The 27,910-nt window shown below is 33.8% G+C and overlaps 1 protein-coding gene and 1 pseudogene across 2 annotated transcripts in view; both read left to right on the forward strand.

Moving 5' to 3' along the window:
* Nucleotides 1-27,910, forward strand: part of SYCP1 (synaptonemal complex protein 1) — a 108,610-nt gene that overhangs the window by 63,366 nt on the left and 17,334 nt on the right. Inside the window, exons 18-27 of one of the 2 annotated variants that reach the window (XM_075540321.1) lie at nt 200-317; nt 1,037-1,107; nt 3,833-3,914; nt 17,887-17,949; nt 18,106-18,165; nt 20,382-20,498; nt 20,959-21,069; nt 23,057-23,149; nt 23,646-23,720; nt 26,406-26,462. In XM_075540321.1, the coding sequence (XP_075396436.1) occupies nt 200-317; nt 1,037-1,107; nt 3,833-3,914; nt 17,887-17,949; nt 18,106-18,165; nt 20,382-20,498; nt 20,959-21,069; nt 23,057-23,149; nt 23,646-23,720; nt 26,406-26,462 (847 nt within the window). The remainder of the gene's footprint in view (nt 1-199; nt 318-1,036; nt 1,108-3,832; nt 3,915-17,886; nt 17,950-18,105; nt 18,166-20,381; nt 20,499-20,958; nt 21,070-23,056; nt 23,150-23,645; nt 23,721-26,405; nt 26,463-27,910) is intronic. The other variant, XM_075540322.1, reaches the window with a different exon arrangement.
* Nucleotides 12,490-14,730, forward strand: LOC142458805 (polycomb protein SUZ12 pseudogene; annotated as a pseudogene).

Here is a 27,910-nt window from a genome sequence, read left to right on the forward strand (position 1 = left end):
GTATCTATTACTCACTTTCAGAAATTAACCTTGTTTTGTTTATACCTCCCAAACCTTCCTCTATTTCCTCTCATTATTTTCAGTTAAATTTAAAAAACTCATTTTATTGGGGGGGGGTTCTTACAATTTTGAGTTATATTAAACATGCCATTTAATATGATTGTTTGCTTATTTTGTATGACATCTTTTCCAAAAATAGGCTAATGAATTCTGAACTAACTGCAAGCTGCAATCAGCTTTCATTTGAGAACAAAGAACTAGCCCAAGAAACCAGTGATGTGACTCTAGAACTCAAGAAACTGCAAGAAGATAATAATGTGAGTTGAAAAAGAAAGGGCCAGCAACAAGTTTTCTGAAAAATTAGAGGGCAAAGACCCTTTGGCTTTGAAAGACTGATTGTATTAGAGCTGACACTTTATTTGAGAAGAAAAATATGCATAATGATTTTAGATGGTAATAATGGGTAACAGAATGTATAGCTTTCCACTGCAAAAGTTAATCTAATTTTTATAAAGTGTTTTCAGCAAGTATTTATTGAGTACATTATATAACAATGTAAATGATACAATGATGAGTTAAGTATCATCATTTCTCTTATGTAATTAAAATATAATAAATAATCAAATACATAAATAAAGTAAGACATCTTATTTTATTGTGTTGTTAGTAACACAAAGTATTACCAGAGGTTACAGGGTCATTCTAACTTGGTGGAGGACTCAAGGCTTATGTAACATTGATCTTGATCTTAAAAGATGAATTATGAGTTCAGTAGGTAACAGTGAATGGGAAAAATCATTTCTTGAAGCTACAACAATATGAAAAAAAAGGATACAAGGCAACAAAGGATCACTGGGAAACAGCAAGTAAGACGTGTTTAGTTTGCAAAAGTAGTGTGGATCTATGTAAGTTAAGAAATTGTCTTGCTTCATATATAATTGACTGAATACTGACAGATAAATATCTTAAATATTGGTTTCAATTATATTTTGATTAAACAAAATAATAATATAAACAACATTGATTATTTCTTTAGAATAGCAAAAAGCAAGAAGAAAGGATGTTGAAACAAATAGAAAATCTGGAAGAAACAGAAACACAATTAAGGCAAGACTAATGAGTTGGCCTTTTTTGTCTGGCAAAAGACTTCAGTATTTCTTTTCTGTTAACTCGATTTAAATTAAGCCTCTGTTGAATATAATATAAAATTAAATATTGGTTTTAGTTACTGTTTGGCCAACTAAAAATTATAGTGTCTAATTTATACTTAGTGTTGAAACAATAGTGATATGCGTAGGAAGTAATTTTAAAGAACTTTATAAATCTAATTCTTTGATATTTACTTAGTTAAGAAAGTACACTTAGTTAAGAAAGTAAGAATATTCCAGAAAATTTACAGGAAAACTAAATGTATTGCTTGTAATTACATCAACCATTTTGTATTGGAATATTCATAATCATTCTTCATTTTAAAATAATATATATAGGTCATTTTCTTACAATCATTGTTGATAGGTAATTTCATATATGATTCTTCTATTTAATGTCATTTTAAGTATTATCTATGTCTTAGGAGTTTTAAAAATCCATTTTCATGCCTTTATATCATCTAATCAAGTGGATATAACATTTATTTTAACCATTTATGAATTTGAATACTTAAGAATTTTCAATATGATAAATAATACTGTAGTAAAAATCTTGGCACATAAAAATTCTGGAGTCTTAACTTGATAGGGTATATTTTAACCAGTAGAATTCATTGGGATATAGGAATAATTACTTCAATGACTTTTGATAGTTAAATAGCTTCAAATATTAGTTATAAACTAGGAAATACAACTGATTATATGAAATTACTGACTCCTAAAATATTTTAGTTGGTATTAGATATTATTGATATGTATGATAAGTTAACAGGTAAAAATAGAAATTTTTAATGTTTTCATGATTTATTTTCATTTTGGGGGGGTAAGCTTTTATTATTTGCCAGAATTTTATTTTTCTAAAATTGTCCATGTATCCCATTAGTCTTTTGAAGTCTTTATTGTTTTCTTATTGGTTTACTTAAGTTTGTAAAAGTATATTAAGTCTATCTGTTTTATTAATATAGCACATATTTTCTCCAGTTTTTGTTTTCCTTTAAGGCACTATGTTGACATATAGAAACATTAATTTGCTATTAAATCTAATTGCCTTTCCTTTTGTGGTTTCTGTCTTTACATTTTTACTTTGCTATTTCTAGCATGCCTGAAAGCAATCAGATATTAATATTTTCTTTAGTTAATAAATCATATATTGATGGTATATTTTTAACAAAATATAAATCATTTTAAGTTGACTGTTTACTGCTGAACATAGCTCTAGATTTAAGACATGAGTTTTGATATGTAGCATTTTCGTTTTGTGTTCTAAACAATCTGATTTGGTAATTTAAGTTTCTTTTAAATTAATTACTAATTTAGACAAATATTTTCTGTTTCTGGAGATTTTTGCTTACTTATATTCTGAAATATTAAGTTTTGATTTATTGTTGGATTACAAAATGTAGTCCATAAATTCATTGAGATCTTTAGATTTATAATATATCTCCCTCATGGGATTGTTTTATAATTACACAAAGTAAGGCGAATAAAGTGCTGAACCTGGTCAGGTACACAGTAATGGATTAATAAATATTAGCTATTATAGGAAACCTTGGTGGTGTAGTGGTTACCCACAGGGCTGTTAACTGCAAGGCCAGCCGTTCAAAACCATCAGCTTCTCACTGGGAGAAAGAGGACTCTTTCTGCTGTAAAATATTACAGTCTTGGAAACTCATAGGGACAGTTCTACCCTGCCCTATAGGCTTGCTTTAAGTTAGCATCAACTTGAGGGCAGCCTTTTTAGAGTTTTATTGCTTATATGGAACTTGCATTTGTAGTTTGAATCCTTATTATGAGTGCTTATACAGTTTGAGAACAGTGAGGATACATGAAAAGGCTGTTTTAAATAATTCAAATGATCTAGACATATCCCACATCTACCTATTGTATCAACTGATAGGACTCTAAATGTAAACATATTTAGAAAAAGTCATTATGTTGATTAAAAATGTAATGCTCTGGTAAAGAAGTAAATATTTTGGATTCAAGTCCTGGGTGGTACTTATTTCACATGGTTAAGCAGTATTCCATGCTTACAATTTATATCCAACAACATTATTAGTGGTAACAAGGTAAATCGGAATTAGAAAATTCTCTGCTGAGACAAAGCACCATTACTTTCATGTGTAACAGACCCAGTTTTAAAATGAAAATATTTTTAAAAAGTTAATATATACAAATGGTACAAAGTTCAAAGAGGCATACAATGAAAGAAAAGTATATTCTTGATTTAGTTTCTCTTCCCAGATATTTCTTGTGTAAATTCCCAGAAACAATTTTTATGTACACAAAACTATGTGCACAGTTTCAGTTATATAACTCTTATTTAATCACTTAAATTTATTTATGATCCCAGAGTGTTTTTGTATAAACCACAATATGCCTTAGAATGGCTAACTTGTGATTGAAAACATTTAAGTGAAATCTTGATTGAAATAGTTGTTACTTTCTAGGACTTGATTGTAGAAAAATGACTAAAAATACAGGTAATTATTTTCAAAATCATGGTATAGATTAACTTAGTTATAAGAGTGGAAATGTGTCAATTGGAATTGTCTATGAAAAATTACAAAATGAAATGAAGGAAAACCAGAAAACACCAATAGTAACAGCATTTCAGAAATTCCGAAGGTAATAAAATGAAAATATGATTTTTACTACCATTTACTCTCTTTGATTCTTTTTAGGAATGAACTAGGATCTTTGAGAGAAGAGCTAAAAAAGAAAGATGATGAAATTCAATGTAAACTGGACAAGAGTGAGGAAAATGTATGCTACATTTAATAATAAATTGTATCTTAAAATCTCAAGTCATAAAAAATAATACTTTCTAAGAAAATAAAGTATGTTGTTGGAGTCATCTAGAAACTCTCATAGGTTATCAACCTTAAAAAATATAATCAAAGTTGGGGGATTTATTTATAGCTAGAAGAAATATTAGAATAATTTTGAAATCATTTTAATGTTTAATATTGATTTCCTTTTTCAGGCTAAATAAATACTCATGCCTCAATGATAATGGAGTACAGTGCTATTAAATTGATAAAACGATTATATATATTTAGGAAATAATGGAATGAGAATGTAAAAAACTACAAGTATATGATATTAGCATAGATAACAAAGTGGCAGAAAATCAGGTTGAAATAGGAAAAGTAAATTAGATTTTAAAAGGCCTTGACTGTGTTCTTTGATTTATCCAATGAAATATTATTTATCTCGTACTGTGTGCCAGCCACTGTTTTGGTGGTGAGTTTGTATTAATTTGTTTTCTTGGACAAGGGTGAGCCAGTTGAATTTTTATTTGGGAGATGGCATCTCTCAAATTTTAATTATGGAACAAAAGTGAAAAGTTCTGGAATCTCTGAGAAAAATTTGGTTCACTTATTCTAAACCAATTATTGTTTCTAAGAGATTAAATAATCTGGATAGACCTGAGTTGCATGCTTCCTAGAATTGGGGTGGGAAACAGTTTATATCAGTTTATGTGGATACAGCAGGATTACTGTGGAGTTTACAGTAAAAGGGTTCTTGAAGGGAAAGGATGTTGGACATACCAAAACATAGTTAATTTGATTGTATTAGGAGTTTGAGGTTACAACTTCCGGACATTAAGACTATAAAAATAGTCCAAGGAGGGATCAGCTAACATTTGAGCTTACAATGAACTACTCGTATTTTAAGTTCTTAATATGCTATTTAGCCAAAAATTATTGTACTTACTTTAAGAATTAGGAAAAAGGGTTTACAAATAAGACTAAAAAAAGCCCCAAACTGAAAAGATTACATAATTAAGAAGAGGTAGAGGTGGCCTTCTGGATTTTTGATATTACCCCTCATATTTTTTCTCAAGCTGTTTATCCTACCTCTTAGTTAATAGTTAAATTCAACAAGAAAATTGAATTTAAGATTAAATAGTTGGTATGTAATTAATTACTTTAAAATTTGCATTCGAGGCTGCTTCAAAGCACCATTTCTTAGTTTATGTTAGGGAAATACAGGATTTTGATGTTTAGTGTAAAATTTAACTTTTCTATTCAGAATTTGAAGTACAATTTATTTTCACAATGTAGAAAATATTGGTGAAGATCAGGGGGAAAAATGAAATTCATGACTAATTTTGTTAGCATTATCAGCTTCCCATGTGTGGATCTTCAATTACCTATTAATATAGTAGGTACATGGTGGTGCATTGGTTAAGAACGGGGCTGCTAGCTGCTGGGTCAGTCATTTGAAAGCACCAGATGCTCCTTGGAAGAAAGACAGGGCTTTCTACTCTCATTCTGTAAACTATCATATATGTTTCTACCGTCTCAGAAACCCACAGGATCAGTTCTACCCTGTCCTGTATGGTCACTATGAGCTGGCATCGACTCAATGGCAGTGAGTTTGGTTTTGGCTTATTAAAACTAGATAATTTCCCAAAAAAGGATCTAAATTTCAAATAATTATTAGATATTTATCCGACCTCTACTTTCTTTACATCTTTTCCCCCAAGTCACCACCTTAGTTTCTACATTCATTTTTCATATTTGTTTATTCTAATGAGCCTCAGGTTCATTCGTCTCTAAAATGAATATAATACATATCTTTTCTATATCATTGGGTTGTTGCAAGATTCAGATTAACAAAATGTATAAGACATAGTTAAGAAATTACATTTATATATAAGACAATTTTTGAAAAGCCTAGATAAGTTGAGAAAGGTGATAACCTATTATAAAACGATCTTGGGCTAAGATAAGAATGGTAAATAAACTTTTGACATTAAACATTTGCATACCACCTGTTTTTAAAGACATTGATATAAACTGAGAGTTGATAAATTTAGAATTATAAGGCTAAGTTTTATAATTCTAATTCTAAGTAATACTAAAAGATTCTCATAGAAGAAAATTAGGATGTTTTAAAAAGATTCTTAATGTGCCATATTTTTTTTAGGCTCGAAACACTGAATGCGAAATTTTAAAAAAAGATAAGCAAATGAAGATGTTAGAAAACAAGGTATTGTCAAATTGCAGTATGATTTTTGGGAATTAGGGGTATTTGTATATATACTTTATAGATTTTTCAGATTTTTGAGAAAATGTACAATTTTTGCTATAGATTTTCCTTGGGTTCAGTGGTTTTATACAATGCTCGAAAGAGCAAAGTTTTATTAAACTCTTCTTTAGCGTCCCCTTGCCCCAAATTTCATACTTTAAGCAGCTGCATTTATTGTGGATATCCTTGAAGGGGCAAGACACTTAAAATTATTTTTAGACATCTTTTCCTTTCCTATAAATTTTATATTAGTCGAACTGCAACAAAATTCCTGCTCTCTGTTATGTGAATAGTATTTCCAGCCTACTCATCTCAATTGGCTCTTCCTTTTCTGTGCCTTACCACTCACCAGCCTTAAACTTGACCTTCTAAATAGTGAGAAGTTCTCTGGAAAGTATAATTAACTTTCTGTTCTGATCACTAATAATCCAAACAATTTTTAGGGATGGGGTATATTAAGAATTAAGTGAAATAAATCACTTGTAACTAGCTGTGCCATATATTACTCAGTTTCAGAATTGTAGTTGACTATGCAACATGAGTAAGTATTGTAATAAAAATGCTTAACAGAATATTTTGTGGTAAGGAGAGAGAGTTAATTTTTTTCATTGAAGTTTCAGTCTGATTTCGTGATAGTAGAACAGTTTCTATGATGCCACCAAACCATTGTATGACATATGGGTGAAGTGCCAATAAAACTATTAAAAATTATGCTTTTTGGTCAAACCAATAGAGAATTGTGAATTATATTGATTGGGTTGTGAAAAATTAGTGGTAAAAATATCTATAGTTTATCTTATTCCTTATCCATTACATCCTACTTCTCATTTTAGAAATCTCTAACTTATTATAATTTGGAGAAGATTGATTGCAACATTCCCCATTAGCACATTTCAATTCCCTTTATGGAAATATCAGACCTTTTTTGCCCCTATTTTCAAGGGACTTGTGCAGAGCTAAATTAAGAGATATTAATAGAAGTAATGTTTAGAATACCATAAAATTAATGCAAATTTCTAAGGGGACCTAAAATCACTGAAATATGGTGGCATACTCATAACCATAGACCAATAAAAGCCAAACAAACATAGAACAACAAATTTTGGAGAGAGTGTGAAGAGATTGGAACTCTACACTGCTGATGGTTTGTAAACACAACTACTTTGGAAAGTGAAATGGTGATTCCTAAAACAAGTGGCAATCGAATTACCATCTGGCCCATTATTGCTGGGCATGTACCCTAAGAAATAAGAGATCATCAATAGTTGTATGTTCTCCCATGTTCAGTGCAGCACAGTTCACAATAACAAGAAGTTGGAAACAGTTTAAATCCCCATCAGTAGAAGAATGGATAAAAAAAACCTTTGGTATATATGCACAATGAAATACTATGCATCTCTAAAGAGTAATGATGACATCGTTAAACAACCTCATGACATGAAGGGAGCTGTAAAACATGATAAGTGAAGTTAATCACCAAAGGACAAATACTGTATGAGTCCACGGTTAGTTATAGGGACAAGAAACAGGATGGTGGGTGCAAGGCTTAAGCTTGTAGGTTATCCGGTAACCCGGCATGCTGCTCAGGGCAGCCAGACATTCTGGCCAAGTGCCTGACTGGTGCCAATGAACCATACACACCATCCCCTCTAGGTGTGTATCTTGATGGTCACTTTGACAGAGGGGTCCTCATGTCAGCTGGGATCAAATTATCAGGGGAGGTGGGAGGGTGATCACTTATTGACTGCCATGGAAAGTTATGATGAGGTCCCCCAGACTGGCATACTTTCCTATCAGAGGAAAGGAGAGGGGTAAGGGAACAGACATATCTGGGAGAAGATAAGTGCATGCCTGTTGGTAGAAACGGGAAAGAACAACTTCCAAGAGGAGCAAAAAGAGGACTAACAACAAGGACCCTAAGGAAGGGGGTATACTTGGTAATAATGAAACTAATAAGCCACATAGGCGCCCCAGTTTCTGTATACCTCCTGGGGACCCAGTCCAAGTGCCGTAGAATGCTAGGGCATTGAATCCTGGATCTTCAAGGTGCACAGCACACTCCAAAGGCCATGCCAGAGGGATCTGTTGTGGAAACTCAAGTAGGTGAACGAGACTCTACCTCAAAAACATTACTGTAACCTGAGGCCTGAAGACTGAAATTACATGGCGTTGAAGAGGCAGAAGACAGGTATACCAAGAGTATTGAACCTGTTGGTTGGGTAGGCACATGAACAATGACGTATTACATCAATGCCCTGCTTGCTGTATTAAGATATATATTATTCTGGCAGACCTAGGAATATGGAACATTTTGCCTGACAGCTGCCATTATTTGTGTAAATAGCCATGTAAGTATTTAACACATATTCTGTACAGGTGAATAATTCAGATATTGCAATATGTAGTTAACTTACACTTGTTCATGGCCAGTAAGTGGATTGTCGACTCCTTTGTTTGGGAGTTGGCACCTGAGATTTGTTTCATTGGTATTTCTCCTTGTAGGAGTACACTCATACAATATTTGTCCTTTTGTGATTGACTAACTTCAGCCAGCATAATGGTTTCCAAGTCCTTCCATCTCATGTAGTGTTTCATGCTTTCATCGCTGTTTTTAGGGATGCTTAATATTGCATTGTGTGCATGTACCATAGTTTCTTTATACATTGTGCTGCTGTTGGGCATATGAGCTGCTACCAGTTTCTTACTATTGTGGACTGTGCTGCCATTAACTTGGGAGAGCATATATCCATTAATGTTATGTCTTCTGTTTCTTTGGGCTTTATGTCTAGTAGTGGTGTTGCTGGATCATGATATTTGAATTCAAAATTGCTCTAAGTATTGCCTTATCAATTTCCATTGTAGTCGTATGTATTTACAAGTCCACCAGCAATGTATGTAAGTGTCGTTCTCTGTACAACCTCTGAAGTTTTCTTTTTTTTTTTAATTGGATAGCTAGTGCTTATGAACGTATTTGTTAGCCATCTGTACTTCATTTTTGGTGAACTGTCAGTTCATACCTTTTTCCCACTTTTAAAAAAATATGTATTTGAATTTATTGTATTTTTATGTATTTTTTTAGCTAAATTTATTGGGGGCTCTTACAACTCTTGTTACAATCCATACATTAATTGTATCAGACATATTAGTACATATATTTCCATCATTCTTTTCTAGACAACTACTTTTTATTGAGACCTTAGGATCAGCTCCTCATCCCCCACCGTCATGACCCCTTTATAGATTACAGATTATTATTTTGAAAAATAAATTATCTTTAAAAAATTCACTCTGGATACCACATTCTACCTTTTGATGTCTTGCTTTGCTTTAAGTGATTGCTAATCACCTCTTTTAATGGAAAGCTTGTTATAAAACTCATCATTTCCTCCTATTTTCTAATTCTGAATATTTGCATTTTTTCTTGAAGACAAGAGCTCTCTTTAGTTCAACATTGTTTTTAAATTTTTTCCCCCAATTCTTAATTGGGTTGTTTGTTGTTTTCTTGTGGAGCTGTTTCGAGTTCTGTGTATTTTAGTGATCTGATGTGTCCTTGGTACAAATCTTCTCCCAATCTGTGGCCTCTTGTTTTACTCTTTTACTGTGCAGAAGTGATGTGATTTCAGTATTTCCCATTCATCTGTCTTTTACCCTATGTGCCTCTTTCATTATACTTGTATATGCATGCCCTGTAATTGGGCCTGTAAGTTTGTTCCAGTTTTCCCATTGATGATCCTGATAGCTCTCGGGGTTGTTTACATTTAGATCTTTAATTCATCTAGAGTTTGTTTTTGTGCACAGGAGAAATTCTTCTGCATATGTATATCCAGTTTGTCCAATACCATTTGTTGAAGAGGCTGTTTTGTCCCATTAAAATTTCTAGGTCCCTTATCAAAGATTAGTTTCCTGTAGGCTGATGCATTTGTGTCTGGGGTTTCTGTTCTGATCCATTGGTCTATATATCTCGTACTCGTACCAGGCTCTTTGGATTACTATGGTTAAATATAGTTGGTTTTTAGGACAGGTAGTGCGAGACGTTTTTTGCTTATTCTGGGTTTTTTGCCTACCCATTTGAAATTGGTTATTTTTCATTTCTTTAAAGAATGCATTTGGGATTTGGATTTGGATTGTATTTTATCTGTACATTGTTTTAGGTAGTATTGTCATTTTCACAATATTAAGTTGGCCTATCCATGAGCACAGGATTCTTTCATCTATGTAGGTCTATTTTGGTTTCTTGTTCTGTTCTGGATTTTTCTCTGTATCGGTCTTTGGGGTTGTTGTTTTCTAAATGAGTTTATCCCTAAGTATTTCACCTTTGTAAATGTGGTTATTGTAAATGGCATTGTTTTCTTAATGTCCTTTTCATAGCTCTCGTTGCTAGACAGGAATCTGACTGATTTCTTGTTGTTAATTTTGTATCTTGCTAACTTGCCGAATCCCTCGATTTAGGCAATTTTTGTGAAGACTTTGGGTTTTCTAATAGGATCACACATCCTCTGCAAATCACGAGAGTTTCACTTCTTTGTCTATTTGTATTCCCATGATTATTTTTGTTGTTGGAGGGCTATAGCAAGAGTTCTAGCATAACGTTGAATAAGAGTGGTGATAGGGATCCTTGTCTGGTCCCTTTTTTCATTAGAATGTTTCTAGTTTTTCCCTATTTAGTGTGATGTTGGCTGTTGTTTTTTCAAATATGGCTTTTATTATGCTGAGGAATTTCCCTTCTATTCTTATTTTCTTGAGTCTTTTGATAAAAAATGGGTGTTGGATATTTTCAAATGCCTTTTCTGCATCTATTGATATGATTATGTGGTTTTTATTCTTTGCCTTTTTAATGTGGTGAATTATATTGATTGTTTTTAAATTTTTGAACTGTTCCTGCATCCCTGGAAAGAATCCTACATGGTCATGGTGCATTATTTTTTTGATATGATGTTGGATGTTATTGGCCAGATTTTTGAGGGTTTTAGTGCCTTTGTTCTTGAGGAATATTGGTCTATAATTGTCTATCTTTGTGAAAGTTTTGTCTTGTTTTGGTATCATTCATACCCAAACTCATAGAATGAGTTTGGGACTTTGTTGTCTTTTTCTATGTTCTGGAATAGTTTGTATATTATTGGTGTGAGATCTCTTAATACTTGGTAGAATTCCCCTGGGAAACTATCTGGTCCTGGCCTTTTCTTGGTTGGTAGTTTCTTAATGATGGGCTCTATTTCTTCTTTTGTTGTGGGTCTGTTGAGTTTTTCAATATCTGTCTACATTGATTTGAGTGGATTATGTATTTCTAGTCCCTCTTCAGACTCAAGCAACCACATGCAATGATGCAAAATGCAAAAGATCACAGGCCAATGGGTGAATCTAGTGGTGGTGGAAGGATCACAGGGCTCTGGCAGGCCTTGTGTACAAGGCTCACGAACAGGAAGGCAAAATCAGATAGAGAAGGGGAGGTTATGAGGAGGGCACATCCTTATGAGAAGGCACATCCACAAGGAGGTACCAGCAAGTTGTGATCTAATTGACAGGCTGGACTCCACCCTTACATTACTATATATCACTTTGATATGAAATTATGTAACTTCCACTCTATTCTAGACTGTTGAATTTGTTTGAATACAGCTTTTCACAGTAGTGTATTTTCTTTTTATTTCATTTACATCTGGTGTAATGTCACCTTTTTCACCTGTTATTTGCATCTTTTTCCCCCCTTTGTTAAGTTTGCTAGTGATCTATTTTGTTAATTCTTTCAAGGCACCAGCTTCCTGTTGATTTTTTTTTCCATTTTTTCCTATATTGTTGATTTCTGCTTTGGTCTTTATTATTTCTTTCCTGTTTATACTGGAGAGTATGTTGTCCTTGTTCCAGTTCTTCAAGGTGGTTGATTTTGGATTTCTCTTATTTTTTCATGAATTGGCTTCTGATAACTGCTTTTTCAGTGTCCCCAACGTTTTAATATGTTATGTTGTGTTACCATTACCTTGTTTCAAGGAGTTTTTGTTTCCTCCCTTCTTTTACTTTATTGCCCAATCATTATTAAGTATTATGTTGTTCAGTCTGTGTGAGGATTTTGATTTTCTTTATACAGAGTTGTAATCCATACTGAAGGCTACAGTCCTTGATAATCATCATTAAGTGCTTCATATTCTCCTCAGTTTCAGCAAAGAAGTTTGTTTCATCTGCATATCAAAAGTTGCTAATAAGCTCCCGTCCCTTCCCTTCTCCTCCCCTCTCTCCTCCTGCCCCCCAGGCGCTTACTCTCCGGCCGCCCGGTGGGTAGCTGGCGGGGGAGGAGGCAGGAACCACGATGGCGCCCCAGAAGCACGGCGGTGGAGGAGGGGGCGGCCCCGGGACCAGCGCGGGGTCGGGGGAAGTGGCTTCGGGGGTTTGGCGGCTGCGGCGGCGACGGCTTCGGGCGGCAAATCCAGCGGCGGGGGCTGTGGCGGCGGCGGCAGTAGTTACTGGGCCTCCTCGTCGTCCTCCGCTGAGGCAGCTGCGGCCTGGGCAGCGGTGTTATGGGTGAAGAAGCCGAAAATGGAGCACGTACAGGCTGAGCACGAGCTTTTCCTCCAGGCCTTTGAGAAACCAACACAGATCTATAGATTTCTTCGAACTCGAATTCTCATAGCTCCAATATTTTTGCACAGAACTCGTACTTATATGTCTCATCGAAACTCCAGAACAAACATCAAAAGGAAAACATTTAAAGTTGATGATATGTTATCAAAAGTAGAAAAAATGAGAGGAGAGCAAGAATCTCATAGCTTGTCAGCATATCTGCAGCTTACATTTACTGGTTTCTTCCACAAAAATGATAAGCCATCACAAAACTCAGAAAATGAACAAAATTCTGTTACTCTTGAAGTTCTGCTTGTAAAAGTTTGCCACAAAAAAAGAAAGGATGTAAGTTGTCCAACAAGGCAAGTTCCCACAGGTAAAAAGCAGGTGCCTTTGAATCCTGACCTCAATCAAACAAAACCTGGAAATTTCCCATCCCTTGCTGTTTCCAGTAATGAATTTGAACCTAGTAACAGCCATATGGTGAAGTCTTACTCATTGCTATTTAGAGTGACTCGTCCGGGAAGAAGAGAGTTTAATGGAATGATTAATGGAGAAACCAATGAAAATATTGATGTCAGTGAAGAGCCTCCAGCTAGAAGAAAGCGGAACCGTGAAGATGGGGGAAAAGACATTTGTTGCACATATGACAGTGTTTGACAAGAACAGACGCTTACAACTTTTAGGTGGGGAATACGAAGTAGCCATGCAGGAAATGGAAGAATGTCCTATTAGCAAGAAAAGAGCAACATGGGACACGATTCTCGATGGGAAGAGGCTACCTCCATTTGAAACATTTTCTCAGGGACCTACGTTGCAATTCACTCTTCGTTGGACAGGAGAGACCAATGATAAATCTACAGCTCCCATTGCCAAACCTCTTGCCACTAGAAATTCAGAGTCTTCATCAAGAAAACAAACCTGGTTCAGTGAAAGCTACTCAAATCATTGCGGTTAAAGAATCATTGACTACAGAACTACAAACAAGAAAAGAAAAAGATACTTCAAATGAAAATCGACAAAAATTAAGAATATTTTATCAGTTCCTTTATAACAATAATACAAGACAACAAACTGAAGCAAGAGATGACTTGCATTGCCCTTGGTGCACTCTGAACTGCCGCAAACTGTATAGTTTACTTAAGCATCTGAAACTCTGCCATAGCAGATTTATCTTCAATTATGTCTATCATCCAAAAGGTGCTAGGATAGATGTTTCTATCAACGAGTGTTATGATGGCTCCTACGCAGGAAATCCTCAGGATATTCATCGCCAACCTGGATTTGCTTTCAGTTGAAATGGTCCGGTAAAGAGAACTCCTATCATACACATACTTGTGTGCAGGCCAAAACGAACAAAAGCAAGCATGTCTGAATTTCTTGAATCTGAAGATGGAGAAGTAGAACAGCAAAGAACATACAGTAGTGGACACAATCGTCTGTATTTCTATAGCGACACCTGCTTACCTCTCCGTCCACAAGAAATGGAAGTAGATAGTGAAGATGAAAAAGATCCTGAATGGCTAAGAGAAAAAACCATTACACAAATTGAAGAATTTTCTGATGTTAATGAAGGAGAGAAAGAAGTGATGAAATTATGGAATCTCCATGTCATGAAGCATGGGTTTATTGCTGACAATCAAATGAATCATGCCTGTATGCTGTTTGTAGAAAATTATGGACAGAAAATAATCAAGAAGAATTTATGTCGAAACTTCATGCTTTATCTAGTCAGCATGCATGACTTTAATCTTATTAGCATAATGTCAATAGATAAAGCTGTTACCAAGCTCCGTGAAATGCAGCAAAAACTAGAAAAAGGAGAATCTGCTTCCCCTGCAAATGAAGAAATTACTGAAGAACAAAATGGGACAGCAAATGGATTTAGTGAAAGTAACTCAAAAGAGAAAGCTTTGGAAACAGATGGTGTCTCAGGGGTTTCAAAACAGAGCAAAAAACAAAAACTCTGAAAAGCCCTGAACCCCGGATTATGGACAAAACAATGAAATTACGTTGTAGGGAATTCAGCCTCTAGGAAGACAGTGCGTGTGAGTGAGCAAGTGTGTGTGTGTTTGTGTATATGTGTGTGGTTTTAAATCTTAAGTTGCAAACAGGCACAGTTAGATGAAGTACATGATTTCCACAAGGACATTTGTATCAGGGTCCGCCTTCACTTCATTACACACCCATTAAATATGGAAATCCGTTTCATTGATGCCATTACAACATGGAAAGTATACTTCAAAGAAAGTATTGATTTTTTTATTTCCCCCAAATTTCAATAATTATGAAATACTAAATTTATAATCTAGAAGTTATTTCAAATAGTTAAATTATAATGTTATTTGCATTTGTTAATGGCTGTTTTTCTACTCTGTAATTAATTGTAAGACATTTTCTTGGGGAAGGAAAATTGGAATGTGTTTCCCTTTTTTAAAATAGAAAATTTTTGTGAAATTACGTTTGATTACTATTTGTAATCAAACCTTGATCCCTGAATTTGAAATCATTGAACAATTTGGAATGAAAAACTATAAGATGATTTTACATTAAATAAGTTCTTTTTACAATTAAAAAAAAAGTTGCTAATAAGCTTTCCTTCATACCTGATGGCAAATTCTTCTTTATATAATACAACATCTCTGATTTCTTTCATCATACAGATTGAATAATTATGGTGACAGAATACAATCCTGATGCACACCTTTCTTGATTTTAAACTGGGAATTATTCCCTTGTTTTGTTCACACAACTGCTTCTTGATCCATGTACAATTTCCTCATGAGCACAATGAAGTGTTGTGGAGTTTGTTATTATTTACACAGCCCAATGCCTTTTGCATAGTTAATAAAACACAGGCAAATATTTTTCTTATATTTTCTGCTTTTAGACAACATTCATCTGACATCAGCAATGATATCAATCTTCCCATCTGAGTCAGGCCTGAACTATTGGCAGCTCTCTGTCAATATTCTGTTGTAGCAGTTGTTGGATAATCTCTAGCAAAAATGTACATGCTTGTGCTATTAATGATACTACTTCATAATTTGTGCATTCTGTAGGATAACCTTTCTTTGGAATGGGTACAAACATGGATCTCTTCTAGTCAACTGACCAAGTAACTGACCTCCAAATATTTTGGCATAGGTGAATGAACCCTTCCAGAATTTCATCTACTTGTTGAAACATTTCAATTAGTATTCCATCAATTCTTGGAGCCTTGTTTTTGGCTAAGACTTTCAGTACAGCTAGGACTCCATCAGTTGCAGTGGTTCTCAACCTTCCTAATACCGTGACCCTTTCATATAGTTCCTTATGTTGTGGTGACCCCCAACCATAAAATTATTTCCTTTGCTACTTCATAACTGTAATTTTGCTACTGTTATGAATTGGGCAACCCCTGTGAAAGGGTTGTTCGACCCCTAAAGGGGTCACGGACTCAGGTTGAGAACCGCTGTTCTAGTGGTTCTTGATTGTACAGTAACCTCTTGAAATGGTTGAGTGCCTCTAGTTCTTTTTGGTATGGCCATGCGTATATTCTTTCCATCTTTTGATGCTTCTTGCATTGTTCAGCATTTTCCCCACAGAATCTTTCAATATCACTGCTTGGAGATCGAGTTTTTAAACAAAATTATTAATATGTATATCATTCCATAGTTCAATCATGTCAAGCAGAATTGTTCAATTGCTACCACAATCTTTCTAAACATGATTTTTCTTCCTAGACTCCTTGACATCGTCTCCCTCCCCAACTATAGTCTCCGCCCCCCAAAATCCTTATTCTACTTGTTTGCTGTCCCTATAGGTTCAACAATCTGGGTTTCATATACCAAAAACCAGAAAAAAATGTACCACAACTTCAAGAGAGTGACCTCCAATGACATAACACCTCTGAGATACACCCTACGATGAACGAATACCAAACAAAACAAAAATATTGAAAAAACCACATCAGGTTCAGCATACATCAGAGAGGGGTCAACCGACAAAAGTTTTAACTGCTCACGTCGGATGTATGCTTTGACCTTACATACTCATCTCTCCAATGTCTTCTGCTTAGTGTGAAGATTCAGTGATCTTCTTTAGTTTTTTCAGTTTATGATAATTCTGAGCATGGTCTTTTTGTTTTTCTAACTTTGGGCTTTTGCACATTTGATTATAATATTTTACTTTGCCCTTTGAAATTTTCTGTTTAGCTCTTCATTTCTTCCATTAATTTAGCTACTCTAAGATTAAGAGAAAGTTTCAAAGTTTTTTCTAACATCCACTTTCATCTTTTCTTTTTTCCTGTCTTTTTAATGACCTTTTGCTTTCTCCATGAATGGTATTTTTCATGTCATCCAACTGCATTCTGGTCCTCTATCATTAGTGTTCACTGTAGCAAATTTGTTCTTGAAATTCAGGTAGTGTATACTTAAGGTCATATTTTGGCTCTTGTGGACTTATTTTACTGTTCTTCAGCTTCAACCTGAACCTTCGTGTGAGCAATTGATGGTCTGCTCCTTAGTTGACCTCTGGCCTCATTTTAGCTGCAGGTGCTGTGCTTCAACCAACTTCTTTTCCACAGATGTAATCCATTTGACTTATGTGTATTCCACCTGGAGAAGTTCATGTGGATAGTCAACATTTGTGTTGTTGAAAAAAGATATTTGTTATGAAGTAATTATTAGTCTTGTAAATTCTGTCATGCAATCTCCAGTTATGTTTCTATCAAGACTATATTTTCCAACTATTTCTTGCCCCTTGTTTCCAACGTTTGCATTCCAATTGTCAATAATTAATCAATGCATCTTAATTGCATAATTGATTAATTTCAGATTTAAGACATTGGTCGAATTCTTCAGTTCCTCATCACTAGCTTTAGTGGTTATTGTTTAAATTTGCATACAATGACAGACATATGGTCAATTTTTTTCTTAATTTGGATTCATGTTCTTTTAAGTAGATTAAGAAAAATTAGGAATTTTAAATTTGGATTGAGGCTAATTTCTTTTGAAGCTTTTCCTTTTTAAAATTAATGGGTTATTTAGCAACATGATTATTGAATAGTTAATTTATGTTAATTTATACAATATTTTATTAGTTTGCAATTGGCTATCTAGACTGACCTTGTGAATAAAATAACTATGATTTCTGATTTTTTTAGTGTAACAACTTAAGGAAGCAAGTTGAAACTAAAAGCAAGTGTGCTGAAGAACTCCAGCAGGAGGTAGGAACTGCTGAAATAGGTTCAAAATTGAACTGTGATATTTTCACTATAGATATACACAATACTGCTCTCCCTTCCTTTAATAATTTCACTCTAGTAAGTGCCAGAGTAAGTTAAAATCATTTTGGTACTAAGCATATTTAAAAATTTTTACAGAATAAGGCCTTAAAAAAAAGTACAGCAGAAAGCAAGCAACTAAATGTTCATGAGATAAAGGTATTTGCAACATTATTGCTTTTAAAGTTATAGTAAATAGATGAGTATCAGTTTTGTATCATTTATATGAGGAGTTTCAAAAAGTTGATGGACAATTGGAATTAAAAGGCAATGAGATTTTCCATAAATACTTGAACACCTCACAAGGTAGCAATTATCTTCAAAGATTGCCATTATTGGAAATTGTGGACATAAACCCTTTTATTATAAAAGAGTGAGTACCTCATCTGTGATGGACCTGAGAAACTTTAAAATATGTGTGGGTATTCATGTAAGTTACATCATAAAAATTGAGATGGTGTAGGTTTAGGATGAAACCTTGAAAAATACATTTTTAAAATGTGTGCTTACATGCTAATCCTGATAGAAAATGAGTATGAAAATCATTGACTTTAGAAAAATTAGTGATGTAGATGAACCCAGATGTAGGAATGATTACCAAATGCCAATAAAGTAAGTATTGTCATAAAAGGGAATATTTTGTCAGATTCAATAAAAGTCAAGGCTAAACTTATATATTACCTGTAAGAGAGACATTTTATTAAATATGAAGACATCATATATCATGTATTGTGGATTAAATTGTGTCTTCCAAAAACATACATTGTAAATTTGAAATTCTATGCTTATGATTATAACCCATTTAGGGATGGGTTGTATTTGTTATGGTAATAGAAGAGAATTAGTATTTTGAATCAATTTCTTTTGAGATTAAAAAAGAAAAAGATTAAATAAGGGAGTAGAGCATAAATAAGGGAAAAGAGATAGATGCCAAGCCACATGGTATCATCTAGGAACAAAACTTCAGAAGAACGGAGCTGATAGAGAAAACTTTTCCCTAGAGCTGTAACCCTGAATTTGAATTTATAGCCTCATTACATGTGAGAAAATTAATTTCTTTTCATTAAAGACACTCATTTATGATAGTTTTGCTATAGCAGCATTAAGAAAATAAGATGCCATACAAATAGTAAGCTAGGGAATATTAATACAGCAATTTTAACTAAAATTCAAAATAAATTTAAAGACAAAGCAAGTAAAGAAGGGCATTTCATAATGATAAAACTGTTAGTTTATGAATATATTTGCCCCTAATAAGAGAGCTTTAAAATACATGATGAAAATACTTAAAAAAACAGAAGTGAGAATAGACAATTACATCATTATAGGTGGATATTTTAATACTTCTTCTCTTAGCAATCGATACAACTAATAAAACTGGTATGACTATAGCAATAAAAGTGACTATTAAAAACTGTATTTAGAGACATATACAAGGATGTACGTACCCCCCCCAAAAACGGAATTTGTTTTCAAAGCTATGTATTAAAATTTTTTTATAAAACAACCCATCACCTTCAAAGTACTGTCCATTACACTTAATACATTTGTCAAATCTGGGATTTCATTCTTGGAAACATCTTTCAAACTCATTTGTTTGAATGGCTGACACATCTACCTTGTTTTTTCCTTCCCCTCTTCTTCGTCACCAAATCACTATCCTTTCATGTCCCTCTTCATTCACAGAAACAAAAAAGTCTCATGGAGTGAGTTAGGTGAGTGAGATGCATCAGGAAGGGAGGTTTTAATTTTTTTTTCTTTAACCAGAAACTGGTGCACAGAGATGGCTGAGCAGGTGCATTGTCGTGACGCCAAAACCAGTTCTCTGTCTGCCATAAATAAGGCCTTTTTTGTTGCACACTTTTATGCAATCTTTTCAGAACCTCTAAATAGAAAGCTTAATTAATAGTTTGACTGGTGGAACCACCTCCAAATACACTCCAAGTCAACATTTTTGAGACATTATGAGGCAGCAAGTCTGTGTTGATGATAGTGAAACAGCTCCAAAAAGGATAAAAAAATTGGCATATCTTAATTAATGTAACCTGTGTTAATGAATTATAGATGTAGAAATTATTGTACGTTTTACTACAAAATAAGAATTTGAAATTTTAAAAATTCTAAAGAATTTTTTTTCTAAAGAATTTTTATGAGAAAAAATAATGTGATAAAACTGTTCAGTGTTCCCAAGCTCTTTATTAAGATTATCAATAAGCATAAATCATGAGATACTGTCATTGAAATAAAATCACTGCTTCAAAACTAAGTTAAAATCATCTGGAAAAGAAGAATCACTCACAGAACCACAATAATAACATGGAGTCTGTAAAATATATAGTGTTTACTAATGTTCATTCTATTTTCTTTATTTAAAGGTCAGTAAATTTGAGTTGGAACTTGAAAGTACCAAACAAAAATTTGAAGAAATGACTCATAACTATCAAAAAGAAATTGAGGATAAAAAGGCATCAGAAGAAAATCTTTTGGGAGAGGTAGGAACAAGTAAATGTGTTTGAAAATCTCATATACTCAAACTGTACATTTATTAGCATTTAAGAGAAAAGAAATAAAAATTCCCAATTTTTAAAGTGTTATTTTAAAAAAGTAACAAATATATGAACTAAAAGTACTCTCTGCCTTCAAGTTGATTGCAACTCATAGTGAACCCTATAGGACAAAGTAGAAATGAAGTGCCCCATAGAGTTTCCATGCTATAAATCTTTATGGAAGCAGGCTGCCGTATTTTTCCCTTTGATACGGCTGGTAGGTTTGAATCTGACCTTTCAGATAGGCTCTGAGTTCTCAATCACTATGTCCATAGTGTTCCTTAAAAGTGTATACTGAGGACAATTGGTAGTTCCTATACAAGTTAAAAAATCTCTTTGTAATTTTAATTAAGTTTTGAGAAAATAAAATAATCATACAGTGTTATTCTGTCATGTTATTTCATAGGTTGAGAAAGCAAAAATTATAGCTGATGAAGCAGTAAAATTACAGAAAGAAATTGATATACGATGTCAGCATAAAATAGCTGAAATGGTAGCACTTATGGAAAAACATAAGGTAATTTTTTTCCTATTTTATAATAAATATAAGTGGAGTAATATTTCTATTTAAAAGTGATACAATCAAGATTACATTCTGATCTGCAAGAGAAAATTATGTTAACAACTACAATGAATATCTTTAATGTGATTATATATTATAACATTATCAACTACTTTATTTTAAAAATTATGTGATACATAAATAATTAGTACAAGAATGCAGTAAATTTTTAGTAACATTGAAATTGTTAACAATTTTGACATGTATCTTAAAATATATCTTAAAATTTAGTTGTTCACTTATATTAAAAAGTTTTGCAATCATCACCATAATCAATTTTAGGATGTTAAAAAAATTTTGGGGGCCTCATACAACTCATCACAATCCATCCATCCATCCATTGTGTCAAGCACATTTGTACATTTGTTGTCATCATCATTTTCAAAACATTTTTTTTCTACTTGAGCCCTTAGTATCAGCTCCTCAGTTCCCCCCTCTCCTTCCTCCATCCTCCCTCCCTCCTGAACCTTTGATACTTTATAAATTATTATTATTTTTCAATGTCTCACACTGACCGATGTCTCCCTTCACCCACTTTTCTGTTGTCTGTCCCCCAGGGAGGGGGTTATAGGTAGATCATTGTGATCAGTTCCCCCTTTCTCTCCCCACCTTGTACTCATTTTAGCTCCCCATTTTCCTCTAACCTTTCCTGCTATGCCACTAAGGAAACTCTTAATTCAGTTACTGTCTCTATGGATTTGCCTGTCCTAGATTTCATGACCAGAAAAACATACAAAATCAAAACAAACCAACAATCATGACAAGAGAGAAATTTCGGTCAAAAAGAAAAGAAAATATTAAAACTGGAGCAAATATGAAATGAATCAAAAAAGGAGATCAAATGACAAAATGGCATCACATTTTAACATAACTACACCTGCAGCAGTACTCCACCCTACAAGGCACTCTACTCTGTCTGATACCAAGTCCATTCAGCTCCCTATCCATTGTCAGAGGGATATTTTCTGGAGGCTTAATTCATGCAAGATCTTGCAAATGGATTTTGGGTTTTCATTTGTCATTCATAGCCTTCTTCAAAACTGCTTCATAATTTAAGCTCTAATACGATTTATTCTATATAATCCTTGGATCACACAGGCCTGGTATATTTCTTCTATGTGGACTTAGCTGACAGCTCACTTAGATGGCTGCTTGTACAGACAAGCTTTTAAGACCTCAGACACTCTTTTTTCTGATAGCTGCACCATCTGCTTATCACATTTTGCTATAGTGCCCATATGTTCAGTGATCTCTTCATGTGGGCACATATAGAGAGGGACCGTGCCACTCTGAGCTTGAGTGTCACTTCCTTGGGGAATTATTCCTTGATTTTTTTTTATTGATTGAAGTAATCATACTATTTTCTGGTTTCTCCTTATATAATCACATAGATAGCACTTTCTGTCTTATGTTTTTGTACATACAAGGATATATATTTTATTAATATTTGCATTTCCTGCATATATCACACAATACTAGCCTAAGCCAATTTTAAACAAAGACATAGAGGAAAGGACTTGATAAGTTTATTGTGTTTGGAGGTATCTGGAATTTAAAAAAACTTTCAAGGTAGTTATAATTTTTTACTTGAATTGGACATTATTATAATCAATGAAGATTTACAAAATAACACTGAAAACTAGTATGTTCCAACCCAGTAAAGTTTTAATTTTTGTTGATATTAAAAGTCTTCAGCTTTTGGCCAGTGGCATTTATTTTGCAAGTCCATTTGACTTGAGTATTGAGCCTCTATTAGTGATTTTGCTTTCTCTTATAAGATATTCCAAGTTTGTTATGTATTTCTGTTTGAGGTCTGTAATTGGCTATCCTTAGAAACATCATATTATCAAAGTATTAAGTTAATTGGGATAACAATCCTACAAAAAATAATATATTTGTTTTTTAATATGCCCCAAATGTTCTCTCTTTTCTGTATTGGTAGCTCCAATATGATAAAATTGTTGAAGAAAGAGACTCAGAATTAGGACTTTATAAAAGCAAAGAACAACAACAATCATCAATGAAAGCATCTTTGGTAAGATATAGAACATAAATCAGTAAAAGGCAATTTTTATAATAAAACCATGGTTAGCGATAAAGAAAAAAATATTAAGCCATAATTTTTGAGTTATGTAGAATTACAGCCTCGTAGATCTGAAAGAGACTGGAACTTTCAGTTAAGTGGTTTTTCAATTTATTTCTTAAATGGGAAAAAACTTTTTTTCATATTGTTATAAACCCTAATTAAATTAGTTTGACGGTCTGATTGACATCGAGAATAGAAATATGGGATAGAGTAGGAGAGGCTGAAGATGAAAGATAAAGTGTTAAATCTTTTTTTAAAGTATCAAAGATGTGTTTTAATGAAGGTACTTAGTATAGTTGCTTTTATATAAGTAGACTTAAAATATGAATATTTCATACATGAATTTATTTCTCTATGAAAACGAATATGTAAAATATTTGCTTCTATTTTATTGTCTTGAGAAATGGACTGAAGTATTATAAACTTCATCTGTATTTTTCTATAGGAGATTGAACTATCCAACCTCAAAAATGAACTTTCATCCATTAAAAAGCAACTTCAAATAGAAAGAGAAGAAAAAGTAGGTTTTGTGGCATTATAAAATGAAATAACGCATTTTAAAGTTTAGTGCAACTTTGAATTTTTATAAATATGTCACATTAGAAAACAAGACAGCTTTACATAACTAAGGAAGAGACAATAGTTTATTCTCATTAGTTTTATTTTTCCCTCCAGAAGTATTTAGCATATTCTTTGGTATACCCCCTGGTTTAAATGCTAAACACAATATATATAGAAGCACACTTTTAAGTATGGCAAAACTTTTTTTTGTGGTAAAATAATTGTCATTCCAACCATTTTATATGAATAATTTAGTGACATTTTTTATGTCCTCAATAAAACTGCAACCACACCACTATTTACTTCCAAATATTTTTCATCTTCCTAAACAGAGACTCAGTACTACACTCACCTCATTTCCCCTCCACCCTGACCCCTGGCCCCAGAGTATGACTCTGTCCTCTATTTTAATAAATTTGTTATTTTAAGAATTTAATATAGATAGATTCATACAATATAAAATTTTTGTGATTGCTTTTTATCCATCAGTACAATTTGTTGGAGATATAGCTAATTGTTGTGTCTAACTGTCTTAATAGTTTTTATTTTCTGTTACTGAATAGTAGTCCATGCTATGGATGCACCAGTTTGTTTAATCATTCATTTATTGAAGAATATCTGGTTGTTAGCAGTTTTGAAACATTGTGAATAAAGCTGTTAAGCGCATGAGTATATATAGGTTTTGGGGTGGACATGTTTTGGTTTTTCTGAAATAAATGCCTAAGAGTACAATTGGTAACTTGTGTGGTAGTTGCATATTTAGTTTTGTAAGAAACGTAAACAGTTTCCCAAAGCGGTTATGCCATTGCACAGCCCTAGTGGCCATGTTTGTAGGAGCCCTGGTGGTATAGTAATCTCTCACTTTTAAAACACAAGGTTAGCAGTTTGACACTACTGCTAATAATTGCTCACTAGAGGAAAAATGAGGCAGTCTGTTTTCACAAAGATTTATATAGGGGACCCTATAGGGCAGTTCTAGTTTGTCCTCTAGGGTTACTATGAAACTGTATCAATTCAATGGTAACAGGAAGCAGTGCATGAGCAACTCAATTTTGCCATCTTCACATCTTTCTCAAACCTTAGTGATACTATTATTCTTTTATTTATTTTAAAAATATATGATTCCATAATGATATCTTGTTGTGGTTTTAATTTGTATTTCCCCAATGGATAATGATGTTAAACATTATTTCATGTGTTAATTATCTGCACATCTTCTATGAAATGTTTGTTTATGTTGTACTTTGTTTTCTTTAACTGTGGAGTAAAAATTTTTTTAAAACATTTTTTTGGAGGCTCGTACAGCTCTTATCACAATCCATACATCCATCCATTGTGTCAATCACATTTGTACATATGTTGCCATCATCATTTTCAAAATATTTTCTTTCTACTTGAGTCCTTGGAATCAGCTCAGTGTGGAAAATATGTGTACAATTTTACCATATCAATAACTTGTACAATTAAGTGGCACTAAGTCAATTTATGATGTGTATTCATCACTACTCAATTCAGTTTTTTTATCACACAGTTGAATATTGTAATTACTTATTCTAGTTACAAGTCCTTTGACAAATAGATGGTTTGCAGTTATATCCAAGTAGTTGTAGCTTGCATTCTTAGCCTTTTAATGGATCTTTCACAAAAGTTTAATTTTTTTGGTATGTTCAAATAACTTTTATGGGGAAAAAGGAAGTTTCGGTAATATAGTCTCAGATAATACAGCTATCCCTGGAAAGTGTACAAGGCTATATGATGCAGGGTGGCGATGGGGACCACGCAAGAGTTTGTGGCTGATACTGGGTGCTTCTGGGGAACCAGAATCTGCCAGAATCTACAGCCCGAGGGAAGTACTTGTAGCCTCTACCAAGAACTAACTGGAGGCTTGCAGCCTGTACCAACACTGACTATATGAATGTGTGGGTCCCACACCTATTCCATTTACTTTGCCCGTGTCTCTGCTCACACCAAGTAGGAACTTACAGCATCCACTGCTGTCTATTTCATCAGTGTGTGAGGTACTCATCTTCTTGTGCCTGTTCTGTCACTTAAAAAAAATGAGCAAACTTGAGACAGCACTGTCAGTTCCAGGACACTGGAAACCTCCATTGGCACTGAACGAGGGCTTGCAATCACTACTATCCACCAAGTATGTAAGTTGTAGATTGACACCCACTCTGTGCCACCAAGGCAGAATGGGGAACCAGGGATGGGCCCACTCACACTTTGGTCAACAGGAAGCTCTTGGGAGCTGTAGAGGGCTCCCGTCTTTCTTGTTTCTGGGCACCAGAGACCTTTGTGCACTGTGGACAGAGCTGTTTGGCTTTCATCTGACCAGTAGAGAATTCACTGGTTTGTTTGGTCACTTTGTGTTGTGTGAGGGTTCTCTCCTTTATTGTTTGCTAGTGTTTGACTCACTGAACCTTTTTTCCCTCTTAGAGATTTAGGACTTTCGGTTTTTTTCTTTGTGTCTGTTTTCTAACCTCTTGGTTGTAGAAGGTCTGTGTAAGAACTCATCTGCCAAGGGCACCATCTGGCTAGAAATCATCCCTTCTTATTTTGTTCTAATATTTCTGAGAAAAGATTATAGTATAAATATTTATGATAATAAAAGTAATTGTGTGAACTTTTGTGTTTTAAATAGGAAAAACTCAAAAGAGAGGCAAATGAAAGCACAATTATCAAAGATAAAAAAGACAAGGTAAGAGTTTTATATAATTTTCATAGTTTTCTTTATAACCAAGTGTTTTAAAATCATTTTATTGGGGGCTCATACAACTCTTATCTCAATCCATCCATACACCAATTGTGTAAAGCACATTTGCACATTCGTTGCCCTCGACATTCTCAAAACATTTGCTCTTCACTTAAGCCCTTGGCATCAGCTCCTCGTTTTCCCCTCCTCCCTGTAACCAAGTTTTTAACATCAGCTTAGAAATGATCTTTGTTCACAAATGGGAAAAGAACATTCTAAATATTTAATGCATTTAATTTCTTAAATAGTTTCTTGGTAATTATTACTGTAAAAACATTTGCTAAAAATTTTAACACATTTGTCATTTAGAAATTTAAAGAGATTTTAGTCTCATTCACAAATCTTCTTATAATGTGTTTAAAAAATCCTTTTGTTGTGAATTGGGTGAAAATTCACAGAGCATATAATCAGTTGTACATTCAACAATTCATACACAGTTTGTTTCATCTTACTGATACAATCTTCATATCCCATTTAATTCCTATGTTTCTTACTTCCTTTGGAACTTTTTACTTGGGTAAATGTTGCCCTTTTGATGTCAAATGGCTGATTATTCTCAGATGTGATCACCTCTGTAGTAGTAGTATTTCTATTTGTTCCACTCTATCCAGCACCTTCTTTGTGTGATCCCTTTTAGAGCATTTGATAGTGGGATCTTGGCACTATCTGGTTCAGGGTCAGGGTCGTAGAGACAGATGTTCATGTGGTCCCTTAGTCCATCTTGTTTTTAGGTATCTTTAATTTTTATCACTCTTTGCTCTGGACAGAGAGAGACCACTAGTTGCACCTTTAGTTGATCCATGTGTGAGCTTGTAACACTCCAGTGCTACTCACCAAAGTAGGATATCGATGGCCATTTATTTGGCTCTGTTATGCCAACTGACCTTGGTATCCCTTGAGACTATGATTCTGAGACCTCAGGTCAATCAGCAACTCATTTCCTCAAGGTATTTGATTATGTCTAAGAAGTTTTTCTACTTTGGACCCTGTTTGGTTCATCATCTTCATGGTTATATTGGCAGTAAAGGTAAATACCCATGTAGAAATAGCCTCTGTCAAACATGTATTTTTGTACATCTATTCAGCTTATGAGTTAGGTACATCTGTGCTTCTTGAAAATTTTAACAATGCTAGAGGCAAAATGTTTTTATTGAGAATTCTAGCACTTTATATTTAGGTTATAAGTAGTGTTGGATTTTGAAGGGGCCCCAGCAAACTATAAATTTTCCTTAATTAGTTCTGAACAATTGAAATAGGAAGAAGAATCCAAATTACTTTTTACTATTGATTACTAATTTTAGAGAATGTGGTTTATATTTGCAGCAAGAGCATGACCTAATCCTGGAATACTAAATTACACAGATTCACCCGTGCAGTGATAGAGCTCTTCTGGC

This window comes from Tenrec ecaudatus, chromosome 1 (genome assembly GCF_050624435.1).
Source record: "Tenrec ecaudatus isolate mTenEca1 chromosome 1, mTenEca1.hap1, whole genome shotgun sequence".
Classification (NCBI taxonomy): Eukaryota; Metazoa; Chordata; class Mammalia; order Afrosoricida; family Tenrecidae; genus Tenrec; species Tenrec ecaudatus.